At 41.5% G+C, this 12,076-nt stretch overlaps 1 protein-coding gene across 1 annotated transcript in view; it reads left to right on the top strand.

The window, feature by feature from the left end:
• The window catches only part of brip1 (BRCA1 interacting helicase 1), a 394,954-nt gene extending 383,242 nt beyond the window's left edge, over nucleotides 1–11,712 (top strand). Inside the window, exon 23 of the mRNA XM_052035938.1 lies at nucleotides 11,619–11,712. Within this exon, the coding sequence (XP_051891898.1) occupies nucleotides 11,619–11,712 (94 nt within the window). The remainder of the gene's footprint in view (nucleotides 1–11,618) is intronic.
• The last annotated feature ends 364 nt before the right edge of the window (nucleotides 11,713–12,076 follow it).

Raw genomic sequence — 12,076 nt, 5'->3', positions numbered from 1 at the left:
TGCACACACACACACACACATTTGTGCACTCGTGAAATTGCTCCCATAGCAACCCTGCACTAACATGATTTTTTCAAATGCAGTACAATTTCTAGCCCAATTCTGATACCCTTTTTTGCATTGAGTGTATTTCATTAGTGCACATTTGTGAAATTTGATCATTCCTTTTGTTGGACTTCGCACTTCATTAATCTCTGTCCATAGAGACAGGAAATCGTTGATATTGCTATGCTCAAACCTACACCGGAAGTTTCAAAGCAATGAAAACACACAGGATTTGATTTAAAAGAAGGACAGTATAATCTTCTGCTTCAAAGAGAAATAAAGAACAGCAGATGCTGGAATCTGGATGAAAAACACGATGATACTGGAGGAACTCAGCAGGCCAGGCAGCATCCGTGGAGAAAAGCAGGTGGTCAATGTTTCGGGTCAGGACCCTTCTTCAGGACTGAAGATAGGAAAAGGGGAAGCCCAATTTATAGAACGGAAAAACAGAGCAGTGGAGCAGTGATAGGTGGACAAAAGAGGGGAGGTGGGGTGGGCACTAAGTGGTGATAGGTAGATGCAGTTAAGAGATAGTGATAGGCAGTTACGGGGGAGGAGGGGAGAGCAGATCCACCAGAGGATGGGTCAAAGGTGAGGAGGACAAAAGGGGGGTAGAAAAAAGAGAGATAGGCCAAGAAAGGGAAGAAAAAAAGAGGCATGGTTGGGGGTGGGTTTGGGGGGTTGCTGTGGGGATTACTTAAAGTGGGAGAATTCAATGTTCATGCCTTTAGGCTGCAAGGTTCCAAGACGAAAAACAAGGTGCTGTTCCTCCATTTTGTGCCTGGAATTCTCCCCGCAGTGGAGGAGGCTGAGGACTGACATATCAGTGATAGTGTGGGAAGGGGAGTTGAAGTGACTGGCAACGGGGAGAGGCAGGTCGCACTTACGGACGGAGCGCAGGTGTTCTGCGAAATGGTCAGCTAGTCTGCGTTTGGTCTTGCCAATGTAGATGAGGCCACACTAGGAGCACCGAATGCAGTAGATGATATTAAGGGAGGTGCAGGTGAATCTCTGTCTCACCTGAAAGGACTGTTTGGATGGAGGTGATGGAGGTGGTGTAGGGGCAGGTGTTGCACCTATGGCGGGGGCAGTGGGAAGTTCCCGGGGTGGGAGCGGGAGGAGTGAACGAGGGAGTCGCGGAGCGAGTGGTCCCTGCAAAAGGCAGAAAGGGATGGTGAGGGGAAGATACGCTTGGTGGTGGGATCCCGTTGGAGATGGCGGAAGTGGCAGAGAATGATGTGTTGGATACGTAAGCTGGTAGGATGAAATGTGAGGACAAGGGGGACCCTATCCCTGTTGGGTCTGGGAGGGGTGGGGGTGAGGGCAGAAGTGCGGGAAATGGCAGAGATGCAGGTGCACCTGCACCCGTGTGGAACTTCTCCCAGTGTTGACTTTTCCTGTGTATGGTTTTTGCTAAGGAAAGCATTTTTAATATTGTATTTAGATCCTTGAAGCTTATTTGAGATGAAACATCCTTGGATGTTAGCAATCCACATCTTGGTTCATAAATAAATGATTTCTGATCAACAAGTATAGAAGTTAGTTGACATGTAGTGAAAGGCTATTAATTATCAAAGGCATTTATCTTATTATTATGGTACAGTTGAACCACATCTGTAGCACAGTGTTCCTAGATTGTCTTGCCTTCGATAAAATTTAGTTATTGCAAAAAATCCTTTTGTAGAATCATTCTGTTTTCATTAAAAGCATAAAGATATGGTCCAATTCTATCACGTACACCATGTATTCCTAGTTCTGGTCTCCATTCTTCAAGATTTAATAGTACCATATAAACAGAACACAGCTTTTGTTAGTCTGTGCATTGAATATGCCGAGCAGTTAACGATGTGTTGATTGCCTCAGACTGTCCTCTACTTAGGTATGGAAACAAGCTGACCAAACCCAGTTATTATAAATTGCCAAATTATTTTGGCTTGTTTGTTCTGTTTTGTGGAAGTTTATTCAGACTCTTTAACCCATTATTGGTATTGGTATTGGTTTATTATTGTCACTTGTACTGAGGTACAGTGCAAAACCTGTCTTGCATACCATTTGTACAAATCAACTCATTACACAGTACATTGAGGTAGAAGGATTATAGTAAAAGTAATGAGTAGATCTGCAGAGAGTAGCTTGCAACAAGTTGCCACACTCCAGCGTGGTGTCTATAGTCAGGTGAGCTTTACAATGGGCATGAGTTGCAGCAAGATTTATTCCAGCCAGCATTTACCTTCAACCCACATCACCAAACCCGAGTATCTGTATTCTTGCCTCCTTTGCTCATTTCAGAATCTGGTGATGTGTACTTTGGTTATTGCCTTTAGCTATAAAATCTATATTGTATTTAAAAACTAAAATAAACTCTGAAGCAATTCAGGATGTCTTGAGGTGGTGAGGGAAGCTAAAGGGATATGGTAGCATAGTGGTTAAGTTACTGGACTGGAAACCAGGGGTTCTGCACCATTGATCTAGAGACATGAATTCAAATCCTATTGCAGCACTGGGAATTTAAATTCAATTCAGTGAAATCTGGAAGTACAAAACACAAAGCTAGTCTTGATAATGATCACCATAAAACTAGAGGGTTATGATAAAAACCCATCTGGTTCACTGATGAAAAACACTATGATGCTGGAGGAACTCAGCAGGCCAGGCAGCATCTGTGGAGAAAAGCAGGCGGTTAACGTTTCGGGTCAGGACCCTTCTTCTTTCATCTAGATTCCAGCATCTGCAGTCCTTTGTTTCTCTGGTCACTGATGTCCTTCAAAGGAGGAAATTTGCCATCCTCATCCTGTTCGGTCTATATGTGACTCCAGGCCCTTCAATATATTTGATTCTTAACTGCCTCATTGGCTCCAGGACAATGAATGCCAGCATTTCCAGTGGTGTCTGCATCCTATCAATGAATTAAGGTAATAAAAATCATGGTGGTTTTTTTAAAATCTTGATGCATTTCTCAAAAATATCTCCTGTGGCGAATCTTTACAGAATCAACTATTTAGAAGTTCACAATCTATTCTATAGGTTAATGCACTTTGCACATTTCAAGGTCCCATGAATGGTAATAAGACAAATGACTCAATATTTTGATGGAATTGATTGAGGGACTATGTTGGTCAGGATTCAAGGAGAATCTCCACTCTTTAAATACAGAAACACGGTCCCTAATGGCCTTACACAGCACTGTTGTGGCTTTTATCATCAATAGAACAGCAATCCAGATAATGTGATAGTTTGGACCATGGCATCTGATAAAGCCAAAGTAGTCAACCTGATTGTTTGGTATGCACCATTGATTTGCTATGAAGAAAACTCACAAACATAGCAAAACCTGAAGGTTCCATTCCAAATCTAATTGTTTTTAAAGGCACTAATTATTTCTTAAGCTGCCCTGAAGGACCGACAATGTCTGGAAACTGACAAGCTTTGGATATCTATCCTCCCAGTTTATATTATCAATTTGGTCGCAATTCCCAGTGTGTAGAAGGGAACCTTGGCACTATCTGAGTCCCGAAACAGTTGTGAGTCAATTATGAGAACTGAAGAGGTCCTACCATTGGGGTCAAAACTCATTGGACCACAATCCTGGCCATTACTACTGAGATATCATCAGCTGACCCTTTCAGCGTGGAAGAACACAGACTTAGCAGGGTCAGTAATAGAACATCGCATCTACAAAGTTTAAGTGAGCATCAGTTCAGACACCTACCTGCCCCATAGTGGCATAAAGTAACACAGCCTGCCACTTACAGCTGGAAGGTAAATAACATCCAACTTCCATCCTGCCCGACTGTAGAAACCCTACTGGATGCTCTCAGCACAAGGTGGTGAGTATTTTACTTGGTAGATTTTAACTGGTATTTACTCACTGAAGCTCACAGGAAATCTTCCCAGACCCAGTATGAAGAGGCTGAAGCCATTTGAATTCCAGATTTTATTTAAGTGGAACCAGTCTGTTGCTGATGCTGAATGGGCATTGCAGTCTAGTTCACCAATTTCATCTGGCTGCTTGGTGCCAGGATATGTAGGCAACACATGCCTGCCATTCGACCCATCAAAGCTAAAGTAGGAGTGGACCTAGAAGCCAAGAAAAGTCAATCCCTGACACTTCTTATACTTCATCTGATGGCTCAGGGCACCAAGCTGTGGTTTCATTTGCATAGTTCTGAGCTGTTTAATTTTCAGTCTGAAGCAGACCATTGATTTGGAATTTTGGCAAACGGATCTTGCGCTTCGAACAGTGGAAAAATTTCATCAGGTACCTCTGCGTGTTCCCTCAAACTTGGACCAATTTAAGGATTAGCAGTGCCAGAAGCTGAGTCTTTTATCCTGTATAAAAAGATACTGTAGTCTCAGTAACTTTAGTATCTTAAGTAATGGCAGCTACTTTATATTGCTCAAAATCTTCATATATACCACTTGAGAGTGCTCCAGTTTTTCTTCCCTTTGTGTACTACTGAATTTGCAAATTGCTTTATATATGTTAACTCCAAAATTTTGTATAATAATCATTTTTAACAACACACTTTTTAACTACATTTTTTTAATTTATCTGAAATGTTATGGCCTCAAACTCACTTGATTTTGGTCTCTAACCTCAGGCCTCTTTTACAAGAGGTTATTGGTGTGGAGGTATCTGCTGAGTGTCCCCAACATCGATTTTAGGCAGTTGCATTGATGACAGTCACTTAGGTGACTATTTTCAGCTGAAAAATGAGTGTGTTGCCATTAAGTTCCTGGACCTTTTTTTCATTACTTATCTACCTTTGAAACAGTATGAAACTCTTTGTCTAAGTTAGTAAGAAACAGACTGCTTTTAGACCAGTAAATGCCCAATATAAATGTTTTATACACCATTTATATTGCAGAACCATTCCATTGGAAGTAGTTCTGTAACTTATGCCAGTTTATTTTAATTCCCTATTTGTGCTGTGAGGCAATTTGACAGCAAAGGGTCAGTAGTGATCCAGAATGCAGTGGTTTCAGACTGATTTGGATGTAGTTGGTGCATGAGTACGTCCGAGTTTCCTGAAGCAAAATCCTAACCGTGTGAAGCAAAATTGCCTACAATTCACACACATAATGTGCTCATTCTTATCAATAAACTAGACCAAAAGCTTTATTTGGCCATTTTAAATTCCGAGCAAAGATGTGCACAGGGGTTTTAGAGAAGGAGAATGCAGGTGCACCAGGCATTGGAAGCAACAACCTGTGTTGCTCAGAATGCAAAGTTGATTTCTAGAGAAATTGAACACACAAGTGGTACAGTAACATTAACTGCAAGACATGAGTTCAAAGTTCTGGATTCGAATCCCACTCTTGACCACATAATCTGGAGAAAGCAGTGTTGTACAGAGCCATTGCAACTTGGAGGTGCTGCCTTTTGGAATCTGATGTTAAACTCTTGGCTAACGTTAATATCACTTGGAGAAGCCAGGAAGTTCTACCAATGTCCAGACTAAGATTTATCCCTGAAAAATCTAGAAAATAGAAATCAGAACCGACCACAAAGTTAGTAAAGTGAAAAAGAAGGGAGCAGCTGGGACAGTAAATCTTGCTGCTGTTGCAGATGTTAATAGCCAGAACCTTGCTTTGACTTCAGTGGAGTTGAACTTTAGAAGCAGAGTTTAATGTGGGTATGTTACTACATTTAGTTTATTTCATTCAATAGAAGAACAAGTTTCTGCTCCAGTTTCTCATCATTTATTCTTTCTACAGCCTTCATGATTTTAAACCATCAAATTTTCTGTTTATCTTCTCTGCTCTAAGGAAAACAATTCTAACTTTACCGGTCTATCCATGTAACAGTTACCTTCCATCCATTGTAATAAATCTCTCAGAACCTCCCAAGAACCTTTACATCCTTCTTGTTAGAGATAATGTATCTAAAGCCACGCAGTTGAACAGTGCTGATTTCTGATACAAAAAACAAACTGCTGGAGGAATTCAGTGGGTCAAGCAGCATCTGTGCAGGCAAAGGAATGGTCGCCGTTTCAGGATGAGTCCCTGCATCAGGATGACATTTTCTGTTTTTGATGAATCCAGGACCACCTTACTAACAAAGAGTGTGATCTGAAAGGTTAGCTGGTGCCAAATAAAAAGAATCCCAGTCCAAGGTCATGATTCACATTTCCAGATTACATTAGTGAAGAGTTTAGCTAGTTAATCATCTCTAGTGACCAAGAGATTTGTAAGATAGCCTGTTTAGATGCCTAATTAATTGGTTGTAGAGTCATAGAGAGATACAGCACGGAAACAGCCCTTCAGCCCACTGTGCTAACCATCAATCATTCATTTACACTTGTCCTATTTCTTATTCTCCCCACATTCTCATCAGCTCCTCCCCCACCCCCACCCCCTGTCACCAATTCCACTGTTCATTTGTAAGTGGGACAATTTACAGTGGCCAATTAAGCTACCAACACACGTGTCTTTGGGATGTGTGAGGAAACTGGAGCACCCTAGAAAAACCCACACAATTACAGGGAGAATGTGCAAACTCCACACAAACAGCACCTGAAGTTAGGATTGAACCCAGTGAGGCAGTGCCTCTACTAGCTGCACCATTGTGCCACCCTGTAGAATGTTGAGTTGGTTCTGAACTTATGTCAACATATTTGCTTGGGAACCACCTGGATCACAAAAGGATGTTGCCTACTTCCCTCCCAAACAGGATAATCATAACATTAAATATCTTAGAAGTCAGGCTTGAATCCTTGATAGATTATGTGCAGGTAAAAGAACCTGTTGATGAAAGGTTTGGTGAGTCACATAACAAATTACAAAATATGTTTATTATTACAACGTTACAAAATTACTGTATGGAGCAGCTGTCTTGGACATTTGTCCTGGATTTCACAACATCTTGTCTGTTGCAAGCACAAGAATTGTGAATCAGGAATATCTGGACACTGATTTTACACAGAACCAGCTTAATCTGCATTGTAATTTTGTAGTCATTTGCTCTTTGACTCTTCTAGTTGGCACCAAGTAGGGCTGTGAACTTCTGACACAAGTTAGCATCTGGCTCAGTACTTCGATCTTCTAATGATGTTTTCAAGCTGTTCTCTTCAACTGAGCAAGGTGTTAGCATTGCACTGGCTAACTTACTGCTGAAGATACTGCTAAATATATCGTAGGGAACACAGAAAATAGGCACAGGAGTAGGCCATCAGGCCCTTCGAGCCTGCCCCACCATTTAATATGATCATGGCTGATCTATGCTGCCCTCAACTCCTCTTCTGTGTCATTTCTCCATACCCCTCTATTCCTTGACCTATCAAATACTTAACCATCTCCACGTTATATACTTCTAATGATCCAGCCTCCACCACCCATCGAGGCAGAGAACTCTAGAGACTTACCACCTTCTGCGAGAAAAAACGTCTACATACCTCAGTTTTAAACAACTACCCCCTTGGAGTTGTGTCCCCTGGTTTGTGACTATCCCTATAGTGAAAACATCCCATCATCTATCCTATCAAGTCCCCTTAGAGTCTTATATGTTTGAATAAGGTCACCCCTCATTCTTCTAAACTCCAAGGAATACAGGCCCAAACTGTCCAGCCACTCCTGGTCGGACAACCCTCTTATCCTGTGAGCCTGTGAATCTCCTTTGGACTGCCTCCAATGTTACTGTATCTTATTAGGTAACAAACTTTTACAGTTTGTTTTCCCACTGTGATAAGACTATTGAATGAGATGGACTCTGACCTCACAATCTACCTCATTGTGACCTTGCACCTTATTGTCTACCCGCACTGCACTTCCTCTGTAGCTGTGACACTTTACTCTGTACTGTTATTGTTTTTACCTGTACTACCTTAATGCACTCTGTACTAACTCAATGTTACTGCACTGTGTAATGAATTGATCTGTACAATCAGTATGCAAGACAAGTTTTTCACTGTACCTCGGTACAAACGACAATAATAAACCAATACCAATTATACTACATGCAAATTTTCTCTCAAAATTGATTTTCTCCCTTCTCATGAGCAGGATTCTAAAGTCTTCCCAGTCCTCTGCTCTACCAATAGCCCTTGCCACTTTGTATTTCCTGGTTTTCAATTTAACATTATCCTTTACCTCCTTTGTTAAACCCAGGGTGTGCCTCTTTCTAATGGAATCTCTTTTTATGAGTGGGATAAACTCTTGTTGAGCATTATAGAGTCATAGACATGTACAACAGAGCAAAAGGCCTTCTGGCCCATCACATCAATGCCCACCATCATGTCTGTCCATACTAATCCCACTTGCCTACATTAATTCCATATCCCTCTATGCCCTGCTCATTCAGTTACCTGTCAAAATGCCTCTTAAATGTTGTTACTGTTCCTGCCTCCACTACCTCCTCTGACAGATCATTCCAGATACCAACTACACTTTGTACAAAAAATGTACCCTTCAGATCCCCTTTAAGCCTCCTCCCTCTGACCTTAAATTAAACCTCCTCCCTCTCACCATTAATTATGGACCAGCTATTTAAATTTCTGCCACTGTTCATCCATTGAACTGCTTCTTAGCTTGTTTACCCAATGCACCTTCCACAGCTCCTCCCTCCCATCATTATAATTGCACTTACTTCAATTGAAGACACATGGTGTTCATCTCAAACTGCTTTTGGAATTCATTCATACTGTGGTCACTACCCCCCAGGGGATCTTTAGCCACATTTTGGGGATCTATAAACTACTCTCACCCGTGTCTTCCTTCCCCTGCTATTCATGATTTCAATCTCAAACCGATCCCACATCACTATCCACTGCCTTTATATCACGACTCAGCACTGCTCTTGTACCTTCATTGATTAACAACGTCATCCCAATTCCTTTCCCCATTGCCCTATTCTTTTGGAACAATGTACTACCTGGAATATTGAGCACCCAGTCCTGGTCACTCTGCAACCATTATTACTGCAATAGATAATACATCACACTCAAATGTTGCTATTTGTGCTATCATGTTGCAAATGCTATGTGCATTCAGATAAAGAACATTAAGCTTTGATTTTTTTTAGTTATTTACAACCCTAGATTTGCTCTGTTTTGCCTATTTTTATTTATGTTTCCTGCCCTGACCTATCACACTATGAATGTCAGATTCCCCCATGCTAACCTGTGCCACTGCTCTTTCATTTCCTCTTAATTTATTAAATGTGCTGTTCTTGGAACCCTCCCCCCACCTCCACCCACCCCTTCAAGTTAATTTGAAGCCCTGTCTGCAAACCTAGTTATGCGATTTGCCAGGACACTGGTCCCAGCGTGGTTAGGTGGAGCCCATCCCAACAGAACAGTTCTCTCCTTTCCTCAGTACTGGTGTCACCTTCTCGTGCTGGAGAAGCTTGTGTGGTCCTGAGATCCCGAGAGCGATGCCGTCTGGAGCTATGCTCCTTGTAGGGTCACCCGTGGCGGTAAGGTCGATGGTGAGGTCCCTGACAAAGGACAATCCAACCAAGACCTCAACGGTGGAACAGGCGGACGGTTATTTTGAACTCAATGGCTGTGAAGGCGGATGAAGGCTGCAACAAATCCATCAGCTCCAATCGTCGCGGTTTCCATGCCATTGGAATCAGTTGGTTGATTTGTGAAGTATCGTGTGCTTTTTGTAGTGCAACATCAAGTACACGTTAAACAAATCCATGCATAGGCGTCTTCACTCTGTGGGCAAAGTGAGGCAGCAACAACCAAAGCCCGATCTGCCATCTGGAACTACCTGTCCTGAATGCAGAAGAATTTTTCAGAGCCAAGATTGGAGTCATAAGCCACTTGAGAGCCCATAAATAGATCAACGGACCTCGAGGGATAGCCACGACGACGACTGGTGTCAGTGCCCCATGAGTACACCCCAAGTGAAACTGCACAATGTTTCATCTGCATTTGTGCTTCCATTATTCACACTGGTGGTAAGCTGAAGAAATATTACTTCACATGAGTAAAAAGCTTCATCCTTTCCTTCAACACCATGCCTAAACTACAGAAATCACTTTTGCCTGACCACAGATTCTCTGCGGTCTTTAATGAACATAATGTGCATAGCAATGGTAGGCTTTTATACGTTGCGGTGCAATGCATCTTTTAATTAAAGAAATTCTTGACGGTGTTCAGCTTCACTCATTAAACACATTACAGGGTCACAAGGCTGAGCCGGCATTTGTGATGGGAAACAATTCATTTGTTTCTTCCCCTAATGATTTTTTTTATATTTCATTTTTGCAGACGTTGTGTGAGACCTGGCACTGAACAGTACTAATAGATGAAAATTTGAAGAATCATTAACATTCTATACCACAGAATTGCATGACAGTAGTTTGGATTTATTATTTTTTATTACCAAATTCTCAATTTTTCTTATGCCAAGGAGGTGTGTTGACAATGGCTAGAGATTCCCCTACAAGAAATTAAGAGTTTATAGTGTTCATTGAGGAATGCAGTAATTTAGGTTTTATTTTTAAATACATTAACATGAGCATGATTTTAGCCTTACTGACAGAAAGCAGGAAGGTGAGCAATTAAAAATGAGCCATCTATCTATCTGCTCATAACTAAGCAGATGAAGATTTGGAGCAGTGTTAATATTCTGTACAACTGAGTTGCAAGACAGTAGTTATTTCCAGTTTTGTTCTGCAGGTGATATGAAACCCTTAGCCAAATGGATCTCATGAAGGATTGGAAATAGGGTTTTAAACACATGCTTAAGTAGAACAATGTTTCAGGAATCCAATAATGCCCGTCATCAGACAGAAGAGCCCATTTAAGACAGATGCAGAATTTTCCATTCTGGAGGTGGGAGGAGCGTGCATGGTCCTCCAAGACCCATAAGGAAAGTTCCTGCTGCTTTCCTGGATCACACCCACCACTTTGCCTCTTATTTTAATTGGTAAATTGGTTTATTATTGTCACATGTACCGAGGTACAGTGAAAAACTTGTTTTGCATGCCATCCATACAGATCATTTCATTACAACAGTGCCTTGAGGTAGTACAAGGGAAAGCAATACCAGAGTGCAGAATAAAGTGTTACAGTTACAGAGAAAATGCAGTGTAAGCAGACAATAAGGTGCAAGGCCATAACGAAGTAGATTGTGAGGTCAAGAGTCCATTTTATCGTACTAGGGGACCGTTCAATAGTCTTATAACAGCGGGATAGAAGCTGTCCTTGAGCCTGGTGGTACGTGCTTTCAGGCTTTTGTATCTTCTGCCCAATGGGAGAGGGGGAGAAGAGAAGATACATTACTCATATCCCTTTCCATTCCTTGCCCTTCCACCTACCTTCAAGCTGGCTAAGTATTCCTTCAGCAGCCACAAGGTGCCTTCTTCCACCCAAACTGGACAGGAAGTTGACCACCAGCATATAACCATTACCAGGACATTGAAACATCCCAGAGCCTGGATCTCAGTCCCTATAGTGCATCTCACACTTATCCTCACTAGTGCCCAACCATAACTAATTAGCATTCAAATATGCCCCAATATGCCAGTCTTGTCTCAACACAAGCTTTGCCATCTTGTTATATGGCTTCAGACAAATGAAGTCTTTTACAATGCTAATTACAACTTCTTCTTATTTCTATAGGTCTGGTTGGATCCCACAGCTGTTTGGCATTGCCCTCTGCTTTGAATTCCTGATACCACACTGGCAAAAGGAGGAAGGAAACAGTGAAATCTGACACGGAAAATTGGCTTTAACTGTAGTTTCTTTGCCTAGTCAATTTCCATATATGAAGCGGGCCTTTTATCTGCAACAGACATCTGATGACTATGTTTACGGCCTATGTTTTAACTTCTGTGGTAAACTTACAAGCCTATAAAAACATAAGTAACAAAATCACAGTTTCTGTTATTTTCAGACTTTCGGTAAGGCCATTTACTTAATTTGTACATTAGAATTCAATCCTATAGCTGTTCTATTTCAGATCCATTTTACTGTGTGTGATGACAAATTTGAATACTGCAGAATCAGTGTTACCACAAGCAATATACTGGCATTTTAGTCACTGGAGCATGCTTAGAACTGATTGCATCACCTGATTC

The sequence above is a fragment of the Pristis pectinata genome, chromosome 21 (assembly GCF_009764475.1).
Source record: "Pristis pectinata isolate sPriPec2 chromosome 21, sPriPec2.1.pri, whole genome shotgun sequence".
In the NCBI taxonomy this organism is placed as follows: Eukaryota; Metazoa; Chordata; class Chondrichthyes; order Rhinopristiformes; family Pristidae; genus Pristis; species Pristis pectinata.
The sequence above is the reverse complement of the archived record's forward strand: the minus strand, read 5'-3'. Positions and strand labels throughout refer to the sequence as shown.